Source organism: Myripristis murdjan, chromosome 9, assembly GCF_902150065.1.
Source record: "Myripristis murdjan chromosome 9, fMyrMur1.1, whole genome shotgun sequence".
Taxonomy (NCBI): Eukaryota; Metazoa; Chordata; class Actinopteri; order Holocentriformes; family Holocentridae; genus Myripristis; species Myripristis murdjan.
Window position 1 is genome coordinate 36,292,679 of NC_043988.1, and position 26,745 is coordinate 36,319,423.

At 45.4% G+C, this 26,745-nt stretch overlaps 1 protein-coding gene across 2 annotated transcripts in view; it reads right to left on the bottom strand.

Moving 5' to 3' along the window:
* The window catches only part of mfsd14bb (major facilitator superfamily domain containing 14Bb), a 45,437-nt gene that overhangs the window by 13,269 nt on the left and 5,423 nt on the right, over window positions 1-26,745 (bottom strand). The window contains exons 3-12 of one of the 2 annotated variants that reach the window (XR_003928723.1): window positions 26,357-26,419; window positions 25,702-25,829; window positions 21,977-22,091; window positions 15,560-15,778; window positions 14,036-14,149; window positions 13,236-13,307; window positions 12,082-12,194; window positions 11,538-11,635; window positions 10,432-10,574; window positions 7,786-10,335 (exon numbers count right to left, since the gene is read on the bottom strand). Coding sequence is in view for 1 of the 2 variants with exons in the window: in XM_030059525.1 (XP_029915385.1) it covers window positions 10,105-10,335; window positions 10,432-10,574; window positions 11,538-11,635; window positions 12,082-12,194; window positions 13,236-13,307; window positions 14,036-14,149; window positions 15,560-15,778; window positions 21,977-22,091; window positions 25,702-25,829; window positions 26,357-26,419 (1,296 nt within the window). In the remaining variant the exon portion in view is untranslated. Of the gene's footprint in view, window positions 1-2,443; window positions 10,336-10,431; window positions 10,575-11,537; window positions 11,636-12,081; window positions 12,195-13,235; window positions 13,308-14,035; window positions 14,150-15,559; window positions 15,779-21,976; window positions 22,092-25,701; window positions 25,830-26,356; window positions 26,420-26,745 lie in introns of those variants that run through there. The other variant, XM_030059525.1, reaches the window with a different exon arrangement.

A 26,745-nucleotide genomic window follows, 5' to 3' on the forward strand; every position in this document is an offset into this window, starting at 1 on the left:
GGAGCCTTTAACTGAGCAGGTTAGAGGGCGCTGGCCTGAGTCGCTCCAGGTGTGTCTGGATGTGTGACGTTTGGAATAAAAACACATTTTGTGACTGAGGTTTTGTAAGTTGTGACCAAAGCAGTGTGACAGTAAAATAGCTCCATGTTGTGTTTTCTACAGACTTTTGTGGTGTTGTTGCTTCCATAGTTTATTGACAATGAAGCAATGATGGTGATACATTAAGTTATCAATGCACTAGTGGGGCGCCCGTTGAAAATGGTCCCGTTGGGAATGGGCAGGTAGCTAGGGTCAGGTGTGCAGTCGATCTGATGAACGGCTGTCGAGCAAACTGAGGACAGACATACTGAGATTCCTCCATTTGTAGTTAGATCATACAAAACATATCATATGGATCTTTTTGTACATTTTACAAAATTAATATATCGTGTGACATGTTTAAAAATCACAATTTATTTCTGCACTTATGCATTGAAATTACAAAGGTATTATAAATTAGAAAATGTTTGTGGACACGTTTTAGAGGTAAAATGATTCGGCTGGTTTACGCTGTTTGGTTGTGAGATGGAGAATAAACATCTGTTTTTATTGTCAAATTTTTACACATTTCTCAAGTTGCATCTGGTGGTTTCTGTGTTTTGCTGTGGTGGAGGAGAACGATGGAGCTCATTATAATGTTGTTTGAGAAGACAAGTGATGTACATTTTTCATGAACAGCTGCAATAAATGTTATTTGTGGAAATACGGTGTGTTTTCTGGAATGAATTTACTGATTTAATAAAACGAGCATTCAGGATGTCTGTTTAAAATATACAAGAAAACATCATCAGCGTACGTGATGCATCTGCACGGCTGCAGTGGTGAACAACGAAGCATGAATGGAGCTGTGCAATAGTGATATTAATGTTTGAATATTAATTATAAATATTAAGTGATATTAATATATTTGGACAAAAATCCAAACAAGAGGAAGGAGAGGAGAATGTGGCTCCGGTATTTTTTCTTCTTTGTTGGAGTCCCAAACGTTTTACGCTTGTTTTACCTCCATCATCGGGTTCAGATCCAGTGTCGTGTTGATCAGTGTCGTCATGTTATGCTGCGTTCCTATTGGTTGGTTGGCAGCTGTAGGTCGCAGCAGCCGTCACGCTGTAAGACGCTTCTCCTGAACCTCTGAGAATTGTGTCTCAGGCTATTTTCGGTCGGAGACAACGACGATCTTTGATCTTCTCCCTCAGTGAAGCGCAGGTCCACCGTTTTGGAGCCGTGAACTAAGACTTCACCACGTTTCCTCCATGTTGGTGATCTTTCACCAGGGAGAGCCTGAGGACACACCCCCTGAGGTGACGTAAGGAACTGTGGCGTAGCCGCGTCCTCACCGTGCCACGGACCACAGCTTTCACCATAATGCTCCTTTCAGTCTCTATTCCAGGGGTCACCAACTCAGTCCTCAAGGCCCGCCTGTCCTGCAGGTTTTGGTTTCAGCTCTGCTCTGTCACCTGATCCATTTAAGGGCTTCATGCTGATTGGCTGAAGCAGATCTACCTGAACAGGGCGAGCAGGAAGATGCGTGGGCTTTAATTGGCTCAGGTGTGACAGAGCAGAGCTGAAACCAGAACCTGCAGGACAGGTGGCCCTTGAGGACTGGGTTGGTGACCCCTGCTCTATTCAACATGGGCTGTTTAAAATTCTGCCTAATGTTAACATATATCTCTGTCTAGCGCCCTCTACTGAACCTTTCTGCAGGTGCTTCCAGAGGTATTTGAACCTCACAACAGGCGGTTTCTGAGAGTTTTTTTTTGCAGTGTCTGCAGGTGACGTCCTGACAAGTGCACTAATCTGTTTAGTTAAAATGTAGCTATTCTGAAATATTTTGACCCAAAATGTCTGTATTCAACATTTTTGTTTAATAATTTAATAATAATTTAATAATTTAAAATAAAAGGAATACTGAAAAAATACCACATTATTCTGCAGATCAATAGAACTCTCTCATTTCTTGCCTTTTCTGAGTATCTACACGCTGTGGCTTTTTGCTGGGCGGAGCAAATATGAGCAGGTTGTTAAAATCAGCCAATGACCGTGAGGCACCTGTAAAGTGTGGTACGGTGGCCCTGAAGGCTCAGCGCCCGGCACCTGAGGCAAAATTAGGATTACGAGGGTCGGCCCGGTGCTTTGGTCCGTGCAGCGTTCACATCGCTGGTCAACATCAGCTGCTGTTTCCATGGCAACTAGTGTTGGAGATGGATTCCTGTATTTATGAATCTGGAGACTGATGACTGATTAAGATTAGAAAAAAAAAATCAGATTGACATCTTGCACACCCGACCACCACATCATGTGACAAGATGTTTTCTTGAATCTGATTGGCTGGCAAGATGCTGGCCTGGTGATAAAGAGCCGACCAGAGAAAAAACACACAAACAGACGGACGCCCACATGCCAGTCAAATTCCATACATTTCTCTTTATTAATATTATCATAGATATTATTCAAAATTATGGTTTTTAATAAGATAAGAGAAAGCAAATTACAAATACACAACACGTCGACGTCATTCACCGTCCGTTTATAAAAGACAACAGGTATTAACATGAAGAATTAGAGGCACACTTTCATTGAAATGAATAAAGTGCAGCAATCAGCAACGTTATGCATCATGTACACTGCGGGAGGTGGGGGGGGCGGGGGGGGTCTCCTCTTTATGATTTAGCAGTTATCACTGGCTAATAAACTAGCCATAGTGGAAATCTTAGCAATATATTCATGTATATTTATATATATATATTTATATTTGTACGTAGCAAGAAGTGTTGCGATACAAAAGGAGGTCCAGAGCCTCTGAACTCAGATCAGCTGCTGCTGCTTTCACCGGCGGCCATGTTGGCGCCCTCTGGCTGCTTTCCTGTCAAACAGGAAGTTCCCAGCGCGGTCTCTGAGCGTGTGAAGTGAACATGGATTTGTGTTGTGGACACTGAACGCACCACGCTGACCCGCCGCTCCACTCACTCCAACAGCTGAGCTAACGGTTACTGCATCAAACTGCATCAAACTGTCCACGCGGTCGACGGCAGCAGGTCTTCGCCACGCTGCATCATGAAACCTCCTCCAAACACCAAAACCCGTGTTTCCATTTCCAAAACTTCAAAGCTCCGTTAGTGAGGATGAAAAAGACAAAGCGGAGACATAAAAATGTCTCTTTTTTGCAAATCTCTAAACGTGAGAACACAAACCCGCGTTGTGGATGTGAGCGAGCGCACGGCAGCTGTGTTTGGAGAGTTTAGCTACGAACACGAGAGCAAATCTGCCTCCAAACGTCTCAACAACGTCCAACAGGAGGCAGAGTGAAGACGAGGCTGAGAGCTCTGTGTGGACAGAGGAGGAGGAGGAGGAGGAGTGCAGGTGAAGGCGGAGCTTGAGGGAAACCACCGTTCAACACGCAGGAGAAAAACACTCCAAGATTTTCTAGAAGTGTGTTTTCGGTTACAAGAAAGTTTCTGTGGGACAGAACGGAAAGAGCAAATTGCATTAAAAAAAACAAAAACAACAAAAACAAAAGCAGCCGTCCCGGCGCTCAGGCGGCTGAGACGCTTCATGTTGAGGAAACATTTCTGGGTTTCTGTTTTTTAATTCATGTTCACTTCACAGTTTCAGAGGCGGCTGGCTCGGGCCGCCCTGCAGGTCGCTGCCTTGTTGCTATGGTTACGGTCCTCTCAAGTGTGCCATGTTTCAGCCCAAATAAGGGCGTCAGGCCCCGCCCCTTTGTAGTCTCATGAAAATCAATAGTTTCTACATCCCACATTAATATTAACTCTTTCTGATACTGAGGCATCCTGACTTGAAATTTTGAAACAAATCTGAAAATAAATAAATAAATAATAGAGATATTGAACATCCAACAAATCATCTGTCAAACTGCAGTGATGCAACATCTGCAGAAAAAAAACAGACATTTCCTCCTCAGTGATATTTTGATGTATGTGATGTCTTATTTCAGCCGTTTTAAAAGAAAACTCCCACGTTTTGGGATGTCCAGAGGTGGAAATGGTGTCCAACATCTGGTCTCAGGCCCAAAACGTTGAAGTGTTCCTTTAGGAGGACAGAAGGACGGCCAAATGGGACTGAAATATCAAAGCTGACAGCACCTGAGGGGACCGACAAGACAGGAAGCCAGCAGAACCAAGAGCAGCAACATGGAGACCAACTGAGAGAGAGAGAGAGAGAGAGAGAGAGAGAGAGAGAGAGAGAGAGAGAGAGAGAGAGAGAGAGAGAGAGAGAGAGAGAGAGAGAGAGAGAGAGAGAGAGAGAGAGAGAGAGAGAGAGTATCAGAGGTGTGTGTCCGTGCCCTGGCAGGTGGAGGACAGCTCGGTCACCACAGCAGAGACAGGGAGCACTCTGGGGGTGGGTGGGGGGCTGGATATAAAAATATAGGTCCATTTTTCTGTTTGTGACATCAATCATCTCTGAGAAAGAAAAATTAACCAATCAGGACAGTCCGATGGGAGGGAAACCTTCTGCGGTCCGGTCAGAGGAGCAACAGCTCACAGTAATCTGACGGGATTAAAACCACGACGACAGCCGTCACTGATTCCTCGTGACGTTTTGAACATGAACTTCCTGTGAAGCCGGGCTCAGATTACAGGAGTTTAGGGACGATTCGGATTCAGGAGAAATCTGCTCTGGGACCTCGGCCGGTACCGATGTTCAACCCAGATTACCTGATAATGTGAAGGGTTTCCAATCCAGATTAAGTAGTAATGAGAGAGGTCCAGATTATCAGGGTTGCGGATCCAGATTATCTGGCGATGTGAAGGGTATTTGTGTGTGTGTGTGTGTGCACGTTTGAGATTAGAGAGGATAAGATGGGAGGTGCAGCCCCGTTTCAAACTCCTGTGCTCTGACCTGGGCTTTAGGGTCACATCAAACACACCATCACCCCCCCGCAAACACAGGAGGGGGGTTGTTTTTTTTTTGGAGCTGCAACATGTGACCACGGTGTTGTGTTCAGGTCATATTAGGAAAAAAAAAAAGCAGAAAACAGGATGACATCACACTGCTGCTACAACCAATCAGGAACGAGCTGTCGAATCACTTTTGACTGATCATCAGCAAGAGGCCGGCAGCTCGAGTTTACGATTTCACCTGAATGCAACATACTGCATATGACATGTAAGTAACTTGGATAAGCTGATGATGATGATGAGAAAACTGATGAAGATGTACAGGATATGCCAACATCAGTTTGGGAAATGAATGTGTGTTGTGAGGTACCAAAATAACAGATACAATATTCAAGTAAAAATCCCCTAATTCCCCTAATTCCCCTGGTCTGATCTGATATTCTGACGTCACTGAGACTCTCCCAGCAGCCGGTTGTGTAAAACACACCAGGCTGTGTCTGGAAAACACAACGTAACACTGAAACTGCAAAACGCCACCTGGAACCCATGTCACTTTTTTTTTGTGTATATTTTAGGGTGGAATAGGCCTTTAGCAGCAGAGCAGTGCCGGCTGCTGGAGGCGAGCTGAGGTTCGGTTTGGGAAAACCGGAGCTGAGCCGGAAAACAGTCAACGACAAAACTGATTTTTCTCCTGATCAATATTCAAAAAGTCCACCCAGAGAGAAAGCTCTACTTCCAGTTTTAATGCTTTTTTTTATGGTTACCCAGTACTTCCAACCAAAGCACTTGAACGCACCACCAAGTCGTACGTCAGAAATACAAGCTTCCGACACTACACTTGAAGGCAGCGTCGCCCACTAACCTGCGGCCCTGCGCTGCCCAGGGTGACAGCAGCTTTACATGGTAACCATGGCAACGCAGCTAAATGCTGATATGGTGTGTGGCGTTTGAGTCCAGTTGGAGCAACAACGGCAAACAGGTGAGAATGTTTCTAACATGAAGAACAGCATCGACTCTGTGAAACCCAAAAGAAAAGTTTTTAAAAAAGCACCATCTTATAATTTTGTGCTCATTTGCCTTTTTTTGTCTCCTGTTTTGGAAAGAAATCAAGTGAACTTGAGGTTTTTTAAAATGTTAACATGACAATTAGAAAATCAGCAAAAAAAAAAAAAAAAAAAAACACCAAACAGTCAAACAAATTACAATAAACTACAACTGTCATTAATGTGTTTTGAATTAAATGACATGAACGTTATGATGCACTGGGGGAAACTAATCAGAGGGGACAGTAAAACGTCTGAAAGGCTTTAAAAGGTTAAACTGAAACCGAACGAGCGTCCGAGTCCGGAGGTCTGCGGTGAAATGTGATGATATGACGATGAGTCAGCTCTGGGATCAGATGGGATCAAAGCGGCTGCAGGTATGAGTCACACCTTTATCTGATAACGTGCTCATATTTGAGACACCGAGCCGTGAGCTGCTCAGCAGAGCCGCACGGTTTTTTGTTTTGTTTGTTTGTTTGTTTTTAAGTGGTTAAATGTTTACGTGCAGGTTTGTTATGCAGGTCATCAGCACTTGGTCACGGGATGGATTTATCATTATCGTAATATGTATTTGGACAAATAAAGTGCAGTTAAGTTCAGCTCTGCTACAGCTGCTGTCACCGTTGGCCGTTGCTATAGTAACCGGTGATGCTGTGAGGTCACTGCTGCAAATTTAGAGCCAAAAAACCAGACAAGACGTCACGGCAACCGGACAGAGACGTTTTGAGATGTGTCGCCTTGGAGTTGAACTGCTTATGTCTTATGTTGCTTTATGTTGTTTATGTTGTTTATGTTTCTATTAGATGAACATCCGTGTGGTTGTTGATGATATCTGATGATTTTGCAGATGTAAACAGATTCTGCCTCATCTACCCAGATCAACTGGATCAACATCACAGAAATGGCTGCCAGCGGCTCTGCTTCAGACTGGGGGGCTGGGGGGGGTATCTGGAATGTCTTGGTTTGACCCTTGACCTTTATACTTTCAGTGTCCAACACTCCGGTCCCACTCGCTCAGATTTAACACATTAGGCAGACGAAGGCAAAAAACAACAAAAGTGACGAGAAAAAGAAAGCATGGCACGACTCGTACGCTAACGGCGCCGCGTGGGACTCGCTCGGACGTCAAACCACAGAAACTGGATTTGAAACCGTCCCGGGCCGAACCACGCGGGTCTCACCGCACAGTAACTCAGAGGGACTCAGACCGCCAGGCCTGAGCCGCGTGTATGTAAAGAAACTAACTCAGTAACCTGGAGCGCTTGATTTGTCCCGCCTGGTACGGCAGGTGGGTGGGAGTAGCACTTTTTAGGATTCAGTTGGTTCCCGAGCAACATCACTCAGCCCCTCCCTCCCCTCCCCCGTCAAAACAAACATAAAGCTATTCGGATCATGTAGCCGAACACATTTCAAGTATCTGAAAAAAAAAAAAAGATGAGGAGAGCTTGATATATCTTATCCTGAAAAAAAAAGTTTATACACGAGGGGCTGTCTGAGACACTGGCAAGATAAATCAAGCGCACCTAAAAGCACTTCAAACAGCTCAAACTAGTTCCTAAAGATATCGATGTTTTCTCATCAGTTCTGTCCTCCGGATCAAACATTCTGGGTGAGGAAGGAGGTGAGAGGACGATGATGTCACAGCCGTTCGCAACCCGAGAGACGGTCCGACCGCCTTCACCGTCGGCCATGTTAGCTCCACGGCTGTTGCTATAGTAACTGGTTGTCGGTGTCACCGTGACGGCGTTGTGGAGGATGCCGTTCCGTTTTTACAGCCGGGAAAAGCTGCTAAAACTGGACTGGAACAGGGAGGTCTGACTGGTCCATGACCGAGACTGATCAACACACACACACACACACACACACACACACACTCGCATACGCACGCACACACACACACAAGCCGGCAGGGATCCTGATCAGCTGGCCTGTGTGCTCACGCCGCCCCCTGGAGGCGGCAGCAGAGTCCTGGCCTCCACCCGGGTGGAGCTCCCAGGCAGAAACACAGAAACATGAAACATGACGACGGGAGCCTGCAGGTCCACAAATCAAACGCCTGCAGGTCCCGTCTGTCCTCCATCTCTCCGCCGTCGTATCCCAGAATCCTGAGTGGGTGTGACGCTGCCGTCCTCTCCCGCTCCGTAAAAGGTTGGGGGTTACAACAGTCTGTTTGTGACGTACGCAGGCTCGGCCGTGCAGCGAATCCAACACGCCCTCAGCTCTCGACCTTCGCTGCTGCTCCTGTACAGGAGTGTTTGATTTTCCCCGCCTCAGCAAACCTCAGGGGTGGAGTCAGAGGGGAAGACTCCACTGCAGGCGGCAGTCAGACTGGCAGCGAGAAACAACCTGCCATCGTCCTCTGATGGACTTCATGGCCCCGCCCACACGGTTTCACCACAGCGCGGCGTCCCGTGGGAAGGCTCTCCTCAGGCCGGAGCGACCCGCCGCAACGACTGATCAGGGACTTTAAAAATGATAAAAGTGAAACTGAACTGATGTAATTCAGAGTTTTTAATCAAATGAATGATGTGGATCAAAATGAGTTCATATTTAAGGCTGCCTGCAGTGACCTCCTGACCTCAGGTCGCTTTGTGACCTGGTCCTAAAAGTGATGTGTAATTCTCTCCACCAATCAGAGCCAGCCTCTGGGCAGCAGGTGAGTCGGGGCCTGGTTTGGCTGCACCTGCTCAACCAATCACTTCTTTCCAGCATGTCTCTAACCCAGAGACAGAAAGCTGCAGGAAAAACGTCGCTGGACTGGATGTCTTTTTTCTTCCACTAATAAAAAGTCCATGTGTTTTGTATGTTTGATCAATACATTTGAAATCTGTGATGCTGCGGCGTGCTGATCTCACACCGTCATCCTGCACGTTTATTAAAAAAGGATCTTTAGCGTCTCCTGGCTGATGTTGGAACAGACGAGTCAGTGAAGCTTTTCCTGTGCGTCTGTGTGACAGGGATTTATTCTGTCGTCATAACAACACATGAACAGACCATGTGTTCTTACTGAGTTTCTATGAAGTGACAGAGTTCTGCCACAGGATGAAGAGCTGCTTCATCAGCTTCATCAGCCTCCTACAGGAGCAGCTCAGCGGAGGAGGCGTGGCCAAACCTGCTGCACAGGTGAGGCTACTCTGACTCGGACTGTGATTGGTGGAGATTTCAAGAGGAGTTTTGTAAATGACTGAGGTCATGAAATCACTGAAGGGGCGGGGCTTTAACAACCACATTTATCAGTTCAGTTCTATTTTTTATCATTCTTTACTTCATCACATAAACAATATTTTCATCATTTCATCTTTGTGAGCTCCACGGCGTGAAATGTGCCGTTTGGTTCTCCAAACTCACCGCGACAAAGCGCCGACACAGAGCTGGTCCTGTGAGCCGACGTGGAGCGGATACGTTCTCACTCCGGAGGAAAAAGGATCGATAAAGGATGTGGCAGGTTGACTGCTGCCGGCCTGCCTCCCACTCCGCAGGCTGCACCCGCAAGGATTCAGCTCATCTAACATTAGCTCTGGTTTAAAACGAGTAAAGCAGATTTAAAATGCAGCTGAGCTCTGCTGCACAGTTAAAAACTGAACCTGGATCAGTAAATCCAAGTTTTGAACTGAAGTGAAAGAGCTGGGGGTGAAATGCTTGTGAAAGGTGTGTGAATGCAGCCCTTTCACGAGCATTTAAAACAACAAATCTGATGAGCATCCAGCATCACTCATATGAAACTTATGTAACTCAATCTAATGTTTAATTTTTGGCTAATTGCCTTTTTTCCCAGGTTTCTGAAACGGATCGGGGGAATTTGAATCTCAGGTTTTAAAGGGTTAAAAGTCACGTCTCCTCATGTTGAAGTTTAAACTGAAATGTGGTTTTCGATTTCTACTTAAACTGGAGGAGGTTCGACCTGAGCAGATTCTTTTGGTCTTCAGTTTGAATTGGAGGTGTAACAGGATTAAATTTAATCTGGGTTTAAACGAAAATGAGGTTTAAATTTGAAACCAGTTTTAAAATTCGGTGCAACAAAACGTAAGAGCAAACTAGGATTTAATCTGTCTTAAAAGTTAATCCTTGTTGGTGCAACCCAGCATGGAGGATTATTCTGAAGTGGGCGGGGCTAGCAGGGGAGGGCTCAAGCTGAGGCTGTGATTGGCCGCGCCGGCTGTCAGTCACATGCTGCTGTCTTGCAGAAGCGGCTCGATGTCCTCTGTGTCGCTGGTGGGCGTGGCCAGAGGGCTGGCGTTCTGAGCGTGTGCGGTGGAGGCGCTGCTGGACTTGCGGGCGGAGCCTGTCTTGCTGTCGGCCAATCGGTGGTGCTCGGGGATGAAGATGGCGACCAGCAGGGCCAGCAGCACGGCGCAGGCTCCGAACAGGAAGGGAGGGCCGGGAATCACCGACTTCTGCAGGGGGGAGGGGCAGAGTGAGGAGGCCTGCAGCCCAGAGTGTGTGTGTGTGTGTGTGTGTGTGTGTGTGTGTGTGTGTGTGTGTGTGTGTACCTCGGGGCGTGGCGCCGGTCTTCCTGCCACCGGCTCGATGTCATTGAGCTCCACGTTGAACAGGAAGAAGATGAACCCGTACAGAGCCGGACCCAAACCGTTACACAGGCCTCTGATACCTGTGATCATGCCCTGCACCACACCTACACACACACACACACACACACACACACACACACACACACACACACACACACACACACACACGCCAAGGCTATTTTAGTTCACTAAGTAGACTAAAAACTAAAACTAGATGTGAAAAAACATTTTAGAAATAAAAATAAAAACTAGACCTTAGAAAAAAAAAACAACTAAACTAAAATCAAAGTGTGTATAAACTGACCGTGTTGCTGCTGGTCAGTCAGCTGCCTTCACAAAGTGAAGAGCTCATCTGACAAACAGCGGCCAGATTAGAATAAAACAGCTGACTCCCACTGACACTGACAGCAAGAACTCAACATTTTCAAACAAGAAAACCTGGACTGGGAGCAGAGAAGCCGCTCTGCAGAACGAACAGACACAAACTCAAACACAACCAGAGTCAGAGAGTTTGAGCCTGCAAACCTTAAAGCTAAATTAAGCAACTTGTGACCACTAGAGGGCGCTGAGAGCACAGACACACAGAGAGACTCCTGCTTTTTTACTTCTGTCTCCACACGAGATCCATCGACAAAATAACTGTGTTTTTAAAGGAGGCGAGGTCGACTGTGGCCACAGAGGCAGCCACACCACTGATCTGACATTTGGTTCCATTTATCTGGAGAACCTGACGCTTTGAGTGAAGCTGAAGACGAGGAGTTTCATCAGGCCCAAACAGAAAATTAGAAAGAATAAATCAGGAAAAAACAACAGACTGTAAACTGTCTGATGGAAAGAGGAAACAGTGATGACGGTCACACTGCAGGGGCTCAGTCTACCGCTAAAATGCATGGAATATGACTTCCTGTGGCTTTAGTCTATATTCTGACAGTCAAGTTCACTGGAGGAGAGAGAGAGAGAGAGAGAGAGAGAGAGAGAGAGAGAGAGAGAGAGAGAGAGAGAGAGAGAGAGAGAGAGAGAGAGAGAGAGAGAGAGAGCAGGGCAGACAGATGGCAGCTTGTTCTCACCTTGCTGGTCAGGTGAGGCGCTGCGCGACACCAGGGCCGACACTGCTGGGAAGGTGATGGATGACATGGCTGCCACTGTCCCTGCTGCCCACATCATCCTGCACACACACACACACACACACACACACACACACACACACACACACACACACACACACACACAGAGATATCAGTTTCATTCAGTCTCCAGTCTCTTTAATAAGCGGGTTATTCTCCCTCGTGCGACACTGATCTGGTTTCTCTGCTGCAGCGTTTCCCAAACGTTGGGTCACGACCCCAAAATGGCCCACGGACACGTTTTTATTGGCTCTAACGGTGAAGCTGATATAACCCTTACATATAGAAGATGTATGTTTGACATTTTGAAACCAGACCGCTGCTCCAAGCTGTGGTTGCTCCATAAGGGTGAGCATGTGTGAGGGAAGAGAGCGAATAAAGACAGTGACAGGACACACACACACACACACACACACTATACACACTATACAAACGCTCAGGAGAGTGAAAAAAACCCAAAAAACCCAACAAAGTGTGCAGGACTCACCAGGGCTCGGAGCCGAAGCCGTACCAGGCCAGCTGGAAGAGCTGGAAGCCCAAACCCAGCAGGACTGTGTTTTTATTCCCGATGGTTCGCATCAGGACGCTGAGAAACAGAGTCTGAGAGGGAGAGAGAGAGAGAGAGAGAGGGAGAGAGGGGGAGAGAGAGAGAGAGAGAGAGAGAGAAATTGTTGTTTAGTCATGGTTCAGGTCACCGGTGTGGTTGAGGTTGAGGATGCTCAGTTTAATCTCAGATGTTGTTTCGCAGTCACACGTTCTGCCTCAGACTCATTTACACTTTAGACTTTTCTAGCAAGTCTCACCTGGATATTATGAGGTGAGATTTATCCTTATTTTCTTCACACTCTGCCACATGAATCCATCATTTTTTGGTTTTTATTTTTAGATCAACAGAAATCTGATTGCCCATCTTTTCCCAAATAAAATGCAGATGACAGATTTAACAAACTTCAGGGAGGACAGGGAGCTCCCCCCCGGCTACGTGTGGCTGGATCAATAACATGTGGATATCGTGACACGAAACTAGATATTGTTTGGGATTTCAGATACAGCGGTCCCTCGTTTATCGCGGGAGTTACGTTCTAAAAATAACCCGCAATAGGCGAAATCCGCGAAGTAGTCAGCTTTATTTTTTTACAGTTATTCTAGATGTTTTAAGGCTGTAAAACCCCTCAACTACACACTTTATACACTTTTCTCAGACAGGCATTAACATTTTCTCACTTTTCTCTCTTGTTTAAACTCTCAAAGTTCAAACCTTCGTAGAAAAATAAGTCCAGTAAAAAAAAAAAAAAAAAAAAAAAAAGCATGCAAAATTGCACTAAAAAAAATCTGCGAAACTGCGAGGCCGTGGAAGGTGAACCGTGTTACAGCGAGGGACAACTGTATTGTAATATCGTGATTGGCATAAGTGATGTCATTTCCTGGTTTTAAAGGCTGTGCTACAGTGCAGAAATGAGTTTATCCACCTGTTCTAGCTGTGCTGTTATACAGTCATCAAATCCACATTACTGACGACAGTGTTTGTGAAAGCACCAACAGTACATAACAGTAGTAGTCAGTTTAGTAGTTGTATTTGGTTGAGTGTGTATGGTCCATGAAGGTTTGGCGGCCTGTGTGTTGGGCGGAGCCTGAACTCACCTGAGCGACGATGGACAGGATGCCCACCATGGCGATGAAGGCGGCGATGGCTGCCGGGGAAAACTCGATCACCTGGAGGACGGAGAGAGCCACCAGAGGACAAACTGAACCACCTGCCTTCTTCTACATGTGACCCGCAGCTGCTGACCACAGGTTACCATGGCAACGCGTTCACGATACAGCATTATGAGGTTCATGACTCAGTTTGCATGACTCATGTTGCGTGTTGTGTACAGATCTGGGATCAGACCGGTGCTCAAACGATTAGCTGGTTAATCAGTTAATCAATCAACAGAAACTTTGATGACTGACGCCCGGTGTCATTCAGACGCTCTTCCTCTTCTCCATTCATTTCTTTATAAAATTATTACTTTGCAGTTCTTTTGTCTGCTGGTCAGACGGAGGAAGAACTCACTGATCAGTTCCCATCAGACTCTGGATTTATTTTTATCACTTTACACACTAAATGATTCAATAAATGATCAACTCAAGAAAGCATTAATCCACAAAATAAAATTCAGGGCTGCACCTTGAAAGTTGATGAGTGGGTAGTGACTGGGCACTGAATATGACGATGCAAAACACATTTCTGTTAAAAATGAGAATATAGTGCAAGGTCTGATATCCGTTTAGAGCTGGCACTGGGTCTGTGAAGCCACTCGGCCCCGAATCAGCATGAAAACATGTCACATGGAGGAGTGTCAAAGTGTGAGTCCTAATAAAACCATTAGCTGCAGCCCTACAGGAGTGCTGTCAGTGCTGCGTGTGTGTGTGTGTGTGTGTGTGTGTGTGTGTGTCACCTGTCTCAGGTAGAGGAAGAAGCTGGAGTATTGTCCGGCCTCAGGCAGGTAGGACAGGAACACAGTGACGCAGATCAGCAGCACTGTGGTGTCTTTCCCCACGCGACGCAGAGACTGAGCACAACACACAGCCATACATCAGCCAATCAATCAATCAATCAATCAATCAACTGACACTGGGACAATGACATTTATCCAAAGCACTTTACAATAACAGAGTGTAAAGATTTTCTTGTCCACATGAAAATAAAACTCCAGAGTGATTTTTTCCTCTCGGTGGTTTTAGTCTGATAACTGACTGATCGCTGATCCTGCAGATTTTTTCAACAACTTGGATCCATGTGTGCACGATTCTCTGCTTATAAAATGTTTTGCTCTGTAAATAAAGATAATGAAGATGATCTTATCTGCCGCTGTGCTGAGAGTCAGATCATTCAGCGTAAGCCTTTAATGAGGAGTCGGCCTCAGAGGTCAGAGGTCACAGATTAGCTGTCAGCAGTTTTCCAGCTGGTTCCTGACAGAAATGGATTAAACCTGGCAGCTTATCAGGCTCACAGCGAGCGAACGCTGCTGGAACTCAGCGAAGGGACCGGGCGGCTCCCAGAGCTCAGACAGCGACAACGACTGAGCAGCAACATGAAACTGAAACTTCTACATCATAACTTCTTCTTTTAAAAAAATCAAAGGCAATTCTCCTCCCAAAAATAAAGTTAAATGTAGTTATATTATAGTTGTATTTTAAAAGCCTGAGGGTTAGCAGCCAGCTGGCCAGGTGTGATTACTGAAACTGACTCTGGTTCTTCACCGTAAAATTCTTGACACGATGATGTGAACAAATCAAATCAGTCGATAAAAGCTCAGCAGTTTGGTTTATCAGGGTTTATCAGTCAGCGGAGAGCAGAAACCAAGCTGGTGATTTAATATATTTTAATCACACGGTGCACAAATGTAGAGACACATTCCTGCCACTAAAACAGTCACATGGAGAAACGACTGATAAAAAGCGATGGCGCGAGTCAGCGCTGAGAGAATGATCAAACAATTAGCTTTGATTAAGTCATTTTATCCGAAAATTAAAGTAATGTTACGTTTCCAGCCAAACCAGAAGAAAACCAGCGTCTCTCTGAGGACGGTTTGCCAAGCTGCTGCAGGGTGAGAGCGTGGTTTGGGGTCACGTCAGAGATTAGTGGTCAAAAGGTTAAAGGTCAACAGGGAGAAATAACTCATGACAACTCAACTGTGTCATTCACTCTCTCTCTCTCCCTGAATGAGTGAAGATTCTGTTCTTTTTAAAATAAAATTATCACAATATTTTGAGGTTTCCAGCACCTTTGAGCTATTTCATTCTAATCAAACTTGTGGAAATCTTGTATTTGACATGAACCTGGCCTAGGACCCTATTAACTGTTAAACTAAAAATCACTAAACCCCCAAATTTAAAAATAACAGTGTATTGCATGTTTAATGTGTGCTCTCTGTGTGTCTGTGTGTGTGTGTGTGCGTGTGTGTGGTGTGCAGACTCACGGCGAAGGGGTCGGCCTGCTCCCAGGAGATGGGGAAGCCCCAGGACGTCAGCCTCATTTTGTCCGGCAGCGACTCCGGCACCACGAAGAACACAAAGGCGATGTCGGCCACGGCGATCACCGTGGCGACCAGGACCACCAGGCTGTCGCTGTACTTGGCGGACAGGTAGGCCCCGATGGCCGGGCTGGTCACCAGGCTGGCGGCGAAGGTGGCCGACACCTGAGAGGGAAGACGGGGAGGAAGCACCAAGTCCAATCAGCTGATTTTCATCCCAGATTGCAAAGATCCATGCTCATGGATCTTTGCAGGGTTTACCCAGCTTTGCCTCCTCTGGCTGAGACATCGATCAGTGCCCACCCTCATTACGGGCGTCTCAGTTGATTAAACGAGCAGCGAGCAGAGCGGAGGCGTCCAGAGCAGACAAACAAAGCTGCATCCCTGCTGCCTCCGATGCAGAAGCCCTTCCATTTTATTCTCTTACTATACACTGTCCACCTGTCACTCCCAGGCTTCCCATTCCTTCTCTATGGACGCAGCAGTGCAATGCATCCTGGTAGTGGCGCATTGCATGTCAAGAGGCGGGGGGCATCATGCTGGCATCTCCTCATTTGCATAAAGTTGAGGTCTAGGCTGCTTTATGCAAATTAGGGGCGTCCAGTGAGACTCGCCGCCTCTGGAAACTCCTGAGAAACTTTTAAAGTGACCGTCGTCGATCTGAAATGAGGCAGATTCAGCGGCTGCAGGGTTTATTTCTGCCTCAGACGTTTTCACAAACACTTTTCACTGAACTGTTTTCTTAATTTCAAAGCAAGTTTCCAGAAGAGCCGCATCGATACCGTGATATGAAACTAGACATCACCTGAGGTTTCAGATAATGTAATATCATGATCTGTAATAACTGTTGGCTGTATTATAGTAAAGAAATACAATTTGCTGAACTTTTAAGACTGTTGTAGCTGTTTGTCTCCACCTGCTTGGTCATCATATCCACTTACTGATGATTGTTTAGCAAAAATCAAATATCTTTTGAAGTCATCCCTACAATATCATCACAATATTGACAGAGGTGTTTGGGCAAAGATATTATGATATTTACTTTTGCCCATATCGCACATCCCTACAGCCTGTGAGTGAGGTGTTCATCCGGTTGGGTGCAGGCAGGAAGTGTGTGCAGGTCACATGTGCTTGTGTCACTGCAGGCTTGATGTGTGAGAGCTGTTTTGCAAAAGACTGAGAAGAGAAGATGTTTAGACGTCTTACATATCGCCAAATTTATCATGTTATTATCTGTGTGATGTTCTTTTCCAGAAGGCTGTAAGAAATGCAGATATGTTCACCCAATTCCATCAATTTATTTTTCTCGCCTGTGGAAAAAAAAAAAAAAAAAAAAAAAAAAAGTTATATCTGAGGCTGTGACCGGGCCACTGAATTCACATTAAGTCCCGTGAGGCCTGTGGAGTCTCTCAGCTGGGAGTGGGCTGATGTTATATATCGTTTTGTTTTTATTTAGAAAACCTTGTGACGTCACAATGGATTTTCAAAGAGAGAGAGCGAAAAGGAAAAAGTACTTGCGAGAAATGACAGCTGCACATGTGCAACACGTTTGTGACTGACCCACTTTAAAATGAGGCCTGCCTGAGCAAAAACCCACTCATTTGTGAAACAGCTGTTGCTTCAGTTCCTCCATCCGGGCGTCTTCCTCCTCACCTCCTCTGTTTGCGTCTGTGGCGACGAAGATATGAGGAAGAAGAACGGATGGAGTCTAAACTGAGAAACGGCAAGAAGGAAGCGTGCTGAACAGAAAGAGGCGCAGGCTAAAGTAAGGGGGGGGGGTTCTGAGTTCCTCTGTAACGGTTCTCCTGGTCTTCAGTGGAACACACAGGTGCCGAGTTCAGCCCTCAGGCGTCACATGGCAGATCACATGAGCGGAGGCATGTTAGAAACCACAGATTAATGTGGGTGTGTGTGTATGCTATGAGTGGGCCATTATTCTGAACAATAATAATAATAATAATACATATAAGTGCCTAGATGAACATGTCACATGTACATTGTGTGTGTGAGCCTGAAACACATTCAAACGTGACTCAGTGTGCACAGCGACTGGAACGGTTCCTTCATTCTTTACTGACTGATTCACAGAGCGAGCTGACTCACACACCAAAGAGCGGCAGGTGAATATTCAACCAGCAAACACTGACATGTAAACCCTGTCCTGTTCCACGACCTCGAGGAGCGCCACAGAAAAATTCATGCTGTGATTTAATGTCAAAAACTTTTGACATTTGGAGATTTATGTAAGAAATGCATTTTTCAGTGATTGCATGTTGAGCGTTCTCTTGTGTTAATGTGTCAGAAAGTGGCCCTTCCTGTCAGTCTGTGTGGAGAAGCAGAGCTCCTCTGAACGGCCTCGCTCTCTAGTTTATGGTAAAGTTTGATGAGGCTGTGATTCTCCTAGAGGTCACTAGAGGTCATTTTCTACAGTGAAATGGCTGCTATGGGGGCCAACATCATCACACAGGAATCAAATGTGGCTCATTGAATCCACAAGAGTCTCAGCTTTCCAGTCAAAGCCAACTGATGCAGCTCCAAGACTGTTTAGGCCCCAGTCTGCACACACACACAGCCATGCTCGGTTCTCCCCTCCCAACCCAGCACGACATGCTTGACTCATATGATACCTCTCTAGTTTTAAATGTGAGCCTGGGCCTTCCTGGGGCCGTCGGAACAGGAAGGGGTTAACCTGTCCCGCTGCATCCTGCAGTATCGGCGTCTGTTTCTTCTGGCCAATCACAGACGAGCTGACGCCACATCCAGAGATCCCCGGTTTGATATGGCGATCTAAAGCGTCACCGTTAAATGTCAGGTTTTGGTGTCGGTCCCTCACAATCACACAGAGCAGCCCTCTATACAGGGAGAAATCCATCGTATGAACATCCTCTTCCTCACAGGGGGGATCGATATTTCAATCTAATAATCAACAATCCAGTATCAATACTAAGTCAAAATATCAATCCATATCATCATCTTAGAAATCTGCCTTTATTTTGAAATTCCCATGGCACGTCTGTGTCACCCCTTCCATTCAAGCACAATGCCTTCCTTAACGTTCAATCAGCGCCACCGCCGGGCAGATTACAGCAGATCACTGCTGCCCTCTCGGGATTAAACCAGCAGGGTGGAAATATTCTGGATTTCAGAGAAAAGACAGGTCACCTGACAAATCCCTCACCGCGCTGCCAACAAAGCCAGTGTGAGATAAACAGTCAGGAAACATGCAGATGGAACTGACGCTGTTAAACGGGCAAATCGACGCAAATCGATCGCCGGCCTCTGAACTGAAACACGAAACAGAATCGTGGCTGCCTTTGTGATACCGGAAAATATCGCATCATTGTTCAAAGAATCAATATGATTTTGTATTGTGGTGAAACTTGTGATTTACAGCCGTCCTTCCTCACGTCTTTGTCCCCCCCAGGTGAACGGAGGTGAGGACGGAGGAACTGAAGTCTCAGCTGCGTAACAAAAGAGAAATCCTCACTCTCTCCAGCCTCATTTGACAGAAACACCAACATCTGTGACTGCCATTTCTTGCACTGCGAAAATAAATCTGCCACAAATGTTTTTTTATGTCACTCTTTGAAAAATGATCCTGATGTCACATGGTTTTCACAGAATATGACATGAGCCCACGGCCGGCTGCCTTCACACGACTGCCCTGATGTTAACTCTGGCCTTTTAGAAATAAACGCCGTGGCTGTAGTAACTTTATTACAACGGCATGGACACAGCAAACAAACGCAGCCTCAGATATAACCAAATCATCTCAAAATAAACTTTCTTTCCACTGCTGAAGACAATAAATTGAGGGAACACGCCGTGTTTGTCTCAGCCCTCCGTGGACGTGACAGCTGTTCCGCTCAGCGTTTCTGTTACCAAAAATAATTAACAATGGTGATAATTATCATTTGAAAAGATGTAAGACGTGAACTATCATCCAAATATTCATGAAGCGGTGCCCTGGCTGTCTCCACATGTAAAGGAGGTGGAGATTTTAATGTTGTGCTGTTCATGAACAAACTGATTCTTTTAAACAGATCTTTGGTGCCAACGAGGGCTGGGTGATACGGGGAAAAATTTTTAAAAAAATCACATATCATGATATCTTTGACCAAACACCTTGATATCGATATTGTGACGATATAGTCGGGATGACTGCTGGTGATGTTCACACACAAGAGATTTATGCTCAACAATCATCAGTAATGCAGATGTGATGTCCAAGAAGATAGAAACAAAAATTAAAACAGCTGCAACAATCTTAAAAAAAAAAAAAAAAGATTTACTGTAATGCAACCAGAGAAAGACAACACTTATGCCACATCACGTTTTTTTTTTTTTTTTTTTTTAATCGTTGCTGACCTGCTGATTATGAATCCCAGTGGAGTTCTGGGTAAATACGCCCACATGGTTACCGTCAGGGTTCTGGCTGGGCGAGAGAGTTTTTGCTGTTTGCGCCAACAGAAACCAGGCATTGTAATAGTATTTCTAATATATATTAAACTGTCTCTGATGAAACGTGGTGGTGATTTGTTCCCAGGTGTAGTTACAGTGAAACAGAACAGACCATCGAGGAACCAAAGAGAGGATAACGAAGCACAGCCGCCTCTGCAGGACTGATCCTGTTTCAGCTGCAGAGGAACGACCTGCCGCTCCGCATCGCTCAGCTGAGAGTCTGAAGCCTGAAATTTAAAAATCAAAGAGAGTAGTGCTAGTGATGTCCCGAGCCGATCGTCTGACATCCCTAAAGAGCACCGTAATAAAACCATACAAAATTAAAATCAGTGCTTAAGAATGAAAAAAAAAAAAAAAAAATCATTAAGATATTCAACACATTAATACTGCTCGTCTTCTGATTGGCTCCTGAAAAGGAACGGAGCCATACGAGCCGGTTCCTGTCAAAAAGCTAAAATTCCCTTCACAAGGAGATTTTATATGTTTTTAATTTTAAAAACTAGAGCTGGAAAGAGAGAGGCAGCGAGGATCCAGCTGTGTCTCCTCCCTCCTCGTTTAAACGACCTCAGACGTCCTTCACGATGGCAGCCACGGGGTCGATTTCCGGGTCACAAGCTGAGGAAAACTGAGAAACGAGAAGGGCCTGCAGAGACCCAGGAGAGCAGCAGAAAGCCCAGAATGCAACAGTGCGGCCTCTGCGTGCGTCTGAACAGGATCTGCTAGCGGTGCGGGGAAAAGTAAAACTCTTCCAGCTGCTTCACGTCTCACTTTCCCTCAACAGGAAAAACTCCCTGTGCCATCACCACCTGCACGTGCACGCCATCCTCTGGGCGCTGTCCAGGCATTCTGGGAAATGTGGTCAAACAGCAGGTGAAGGGGAGGAGGTTGAGGGTGAGCGGTCTGATTTCTCCTCTAACTTCCTGTCCTGTCCAGTGACTCATGTTTACCGCTCAGCACCATAATGGCAGGAAATGTGAGCGGAGTGAGCGCTGCACAGCTCCATTATGCAGCCACAATACACTCCTCTGCACAGTCCACACACACACTGCCCCCTCTGCACAGTGCACACACACACTGCCTCCTCTGCACAGTCCACACACACACTGCCTCCTCTGCACAGTGCACACACACACTGCAGCTCACTCTGAGGTGGAGTGTGCTGACAGGCTTTTCCTCGACAAACTCCTGTTGTTTGTGTTTCTTTGTGTTGTGTTTTTCATCTGAACGATATCCCATGGTGCTCTGAGAAACATTGTGTTTAAGCTGGCTGTTCAAAGCCCTTCCCATATGATTGAAGTGAGAGCTCAAACAGCACATCAATAGAAAACGAAGGTTTTCCATAAGCACCGGATATTAAAACTCTTCCAGCCAAAGACTTTGTTACTGTTGTTTTTTTTTTCTCCATAGCGAGCTGCCTGTTGATGTAAGGCGCCTTGCATTCAATCGAGCACAGCTTATCTGTGTGTGTGTGTGTGTGTGTGTGTGTAGGCTACATGTTTCTGAGTCACATGACTAGCAGGCGGGACAGGTGAGCCACAAATCTGAGTAGTTTGCCAACTCAAGTCTTTCCTCAAAACAAAACAGAAACGTGGCTTTTTGTTACTGTGAGCTGCCCTGAGCGTTCGGCCCTCAGAAAACACAGGAATCACAAAACTGGGCAATAAAAATGGAATCAACGGCAAAACGTGGTCTTCAATCAAATTTGAGAAAAACATGTATACGTGCAGGGAAATCCCAGATTTGTCTGAATTGTCAACATTTTGGCAGAGGCTCAGCTGCATGAGCAGAAATAAACTCTCTAACTGCTCTAAACGAGTTGGCCGGCGGCCCGGCAGGTTAAGTGAGGGTGTGTGTGTGTGTGTGTGTGTGTGTGTGTGTGTGTTTGGTGTGCGGCTACATTACCAGGCCGTACGCCGTGCTCCTCTCATGCTCCTCTGTGATGTCGGCCACGTAGGCGAAGATCACCGAGAAGGTCACGGCGAAGATCCCCGACACCGAGATCAGAGCGAAATACCACCTGCACACACACACACACACACACACACACACAGGGAAGAGACGGCGGTCACACACTTTTCACATACAAGCCAGCAGAGCCGTGTGAAGCTTCTACACACCAAGCCGTCCTCGTCTCGGTGTCAACAGGAAGTGATGCCCCTCACACACACACACACACACACACACACACACACACACACACACGCACACGCACACGCACACGCACACGCACACACACACAGGCTGGACTATTTGCACAAACAAGTTAGTTCCCATTTTGCACGATTCAGCACTTTTTTGGGTGTAATAAAGCATAATCCTTTTAAATTATTGCCTCCTATTAAATTATTGCTGTGTTTACTGTTGTGTTAAGTAAGCTGGACAGGTAAATAAGGCATTGTGCTGTGTGTGTGTGTGTGTGTGTGTATGAGACGTATAAGTTTGAATTTGAAAGTGAAGGCCGGCATGTTCTCTTGGTTAATTCTGGCAGAGCAGTAGTTAGTGAATCTTAGCCTGACGCGGTCGTGTTGAGGAGGTGATGTGATTGGCTGGTTACTCGTCATCACCATCAGCGCTGGGGGTAACGAGTTCCTCGGTAAAAAGTTACAGTAATCCGATGAGTTTTTGCCATAACAAGGACTTGAACACGTTTTTAAATGTTGCAATCATTACTCATCACTTTTGAAGATGTTACTTTCATCCCCCTTTTCTTTACACCCTTGAGTTCAAAACAACAGGACTGCAGGGGACCTCGGGCTGTGGGACGTCCTGCCTGAGAAACTGGGGCTTGCTACATGGGCATCTTCTTTAAAATCACTTAAAAATGATTTTCAGTGTCAGGCTTTCTGATGATTCTGTTATTTTTATGCTCACTTTCAATCTTACCTGCCGTGCTACACTGCACCTCATTATTTCTGCTGCTGCACTGCTTTATTTTAAATCCATTGTAAGTTTTCATTACATTGTTTTTACTCTTTACCTTTATTGTTTCATTAATGGTTTTAATGATCCATTGTCTTTTACATGTTATTATTCCCTATGCCTGTTTTTTAAATTACTGTTTTATTGTTGTGTTTGTATTTATCTGTTGTAAAGCACTTTATAACGCTGGTTTTGATAAGTGCTGTACAAATAAACATTATTGTTATTATTCTAAGTTATTTCTATAAATGTGAATGAAGGTTTTCTTGCCTGTAATGATGTCTGAGTTGACAGTCACTCAGTTTGGCTTCCTTTCTTAACACAGGTGATGACATCACCAGAATGCAGATTTGAAAAGCTCATTTTAAAGCGGGTACCTTCAAAGGACAGTTGAATTATTGAGGCAACGCGACATCAGAACACATTTTTTGGAGGGAGGAGCCGTTTTCCTGCTCACGTCTCATAGATCTAACAGGAACCAATGAAAATATCTGACGGACATTCTGCTGATCAGGTTCTTTGTGGTGTCACCAGCGATCAATAGAAAATCAATAAAGATAAATGTATCCGCTGGAAAAAAAAAAAAAAAAAAACTCCATTGTAACAAGTCATTCAGTCTCATGTTTGAAAAGAAAAATATAATGCTTTAGTCTCAAACTTAGTGTGTAAAATCTTTTTTTTTTTTTTCCTCAAACAAGGTAAAAAATCTGGCGGCAGGATGAGATAATGAGGGTTTTTTTCATCCATATGTTGAAACATCACCGATGAGATTTGTTTTTCTGTTTAGTTCCTGCAGGGTGGCTCTCGGTCTGTGCTGCAGCTCGCCGTCTGTTTCTCAGCCTCAGCCTCTCACATGAGCAGCATGTGACTGTTCACACTGTCTGCCTGGACTCGTGAGACACACACACACACACACACACACACACACACACACACACACACACACACACACACACACACACACACACACACACACACACACACACACAAAGGCTCCAGAGTCTCTCCCACAGCCGAGCCAAGGACGAGTCCGGTCAGATCCTGAACCATCAAACTTGCAGCCTGTCCTGCTTCTTCCAGGTCTGAACGTCTGGACGAACATTTCATTTAAATGAAACTCCTGCTGGGCCCCGACCACCAGCTTTATCTCACTGATGGATATTATACACATCAGTGAAATCATGACAAATAGAAAAAGAAAAAAAGCACGTGCATTATCTAGAAATACACGCAGTAAAAAAAAAAAAAAAAAAGCTGCATGATTGCTCGTCTCCTGAGAAGCCAAGATTGTGAACAATAATGATAATAACTAACAATAAATGTCATGTCCTCTCACTCAAACTCTATCTTTTCCGCTTTAAAACAGCCTGTCTGTTCACACTCACTTACATCCGTTTAATACGTGACTGCAGATGAAACGCCATGAAAATTTCGTATCACAATGACAATGACCGGTATTCACCGCTATCGCTTTTATCTCCACGCTGATGAAATCACTTCACCAAGTTTTACGCTGAAAACCACAAATTGAAATTAGCAGCACGAAGCACTTTTTGTTTGCATCAACAATGAGAATTTGCCGTGATTTTTTTCAAAGGCATCAAACACCGTCTGGAATTTTGCGATGGTTTAATCACAAAAACACGACTGGTTTCAACCCTGTACTTGGATGACGAGTGGGGCCTGCACCATAAAGCTGGATTAACACAGCCGGGCTTTCTCTTTCTTATCTGGCTTCACTTAACCAGACATCCGCACTCCGGATTTTCTGCACCATAAAGCCGGTTATCAACTCGCTAATTCAACCCAGGCTTTTCCAATGTAGATCTGTGCGCGCTCACATAAAAAGGGCGGAGTTTGCTGCATGCGACCAATCACAGACAAGGAAAAATCCACCTGAGCCGCATACTTTACAACGGCGGAGGAGCAAACAATAATCTGAAATAAACACGAGGAATATAAATCAACAATCCAGGCAAAAAGCAACACAGCTGAAGCTGCAAGGAATGCTGGGAAAAAAATCACCAACTGTGTCAATGCGTAAATTAGTGGGATTATAATCTGACTTCCCCACCATGACGGCATGAGTCGATCTGACTACAGTAACATTTGTGTGTTCAGTAAATGAATGTCTCCCCCACTCAGCCGTACACTCCTGCAGAGGAACTGGCCCTCTCTCACAGACTTTGATTTTACGAAATCCAAAATCCCACAACACACCCAGCCTCATATCATGACATCGATATAACGTCGATATATCGGCCCCGTTTCACGCCGACTCTTGCTTCGGCCTGGCGGAGACTGAACGAGTCTGTTCTATCACAGGGAATTCTCAACTTTCTCCTCAGAAATCAGAAAACAGCGATCGTCAAAGTGGGGAAGGGTCTGACCCTGTACGAGCGCTCAGGTCGGTATCCTGAAGACAAACTAGATAAATAAGGAGGTGTGAAGGCTCGCTCTTTGGTCAGACCTCTCAAACCGTCCGTCTGTGTGTCGCTGCTGGTCGTGACGACTTTCCTCTGACTGATGGAGTGAGAGGTTTGTCGTTGCCAAGGAAATGGAAACAGCGGTATGACTGATTTTTTTTTTTTTTAAATATTCGTGGTCAAAACATTTGGTTGGCTGTAAAGTGATGGCTGGGTTTAAAGAGAGACTGCACAGCTGTCCACCTGTGTAACACTAAAACACACACACACACACAGTCTTACCATGGGCTGATCCTCATGAGCGGGATGGGTGCACAGGTGAAGAAGACCGTTATGAGGAGGAAGGACTTCCTGCCCCAGACGTCTGACAGCGCTCCAATCAGAGGAGCAGATAGGAATGACAGGAAGCCCTGAACACACAAAGAACACACACACACACACACACACACACACACACATAAGTGCCTACAAAGTACATATTAAACAAGAGTGATATTTTTTTCTTGATTTTGACACTCAGCACTCTCCCGCCCTCACAGGTGTTTTGAAGCAGCTTTAAAACTCAGGTTAATTTTTTAATGTGGTGTCAAATGGACCAGGTGGGTTTGTAGTACACATCTTGGATTTTTTTTTTTTAATGTGAGCAGTTTCAGGAGAAGACAGATGGTGGGACTGTAACCTCCTGTCTGTCTCAGTGATCCTCACACCGCTGAAGGTGGACGAGGATCCACCAGATTCACTTCTCAAACCGCTCCAGTTTGTCTTTTGAAGTTCCAAGACGTGGATTTCAGATCCTCATGATCCGCTGTGTGACTCAGACAGCTTCAGAGCTGCTCTGAGGTCTTTTTCTAAAACACTGGAGTATTCCTTTAAGTACTCTCATTTTCAGACACATTTCTGCTTTACGCTGAAGCCCGTCTGCTCTGCCAAGCCTCACCTTGACGCCCTGCACCAGGCCGTTCATCAGGAAGGTGTGCTGAGTGAACGTCTCATGAAGGACCTGCAGGAACACAACAACATCATCATCATCATCATCATCATCATCATCATCATCATCATGTGGGTTCAGTCTCCAACGCCTCTGTAACTTTCCCATACAATCTTTTTTTTTTTTCAAATTAGACTGGTTGAATGGAATTAGATTACATTTCAATTTCAATACTGCAGAACGTTTGTATGTTCACTGTATCCTGCTGATGGAGTGAAAAGGAATCAAAGTCACATTTTATTTTTCAAGACATTTTGTGAACGCTGCTCAGATTCTAGCTGACAGCTTCAAACAGAGCTGCACTTTCCACATGATGGACTCTTAACAAGATTTATGAG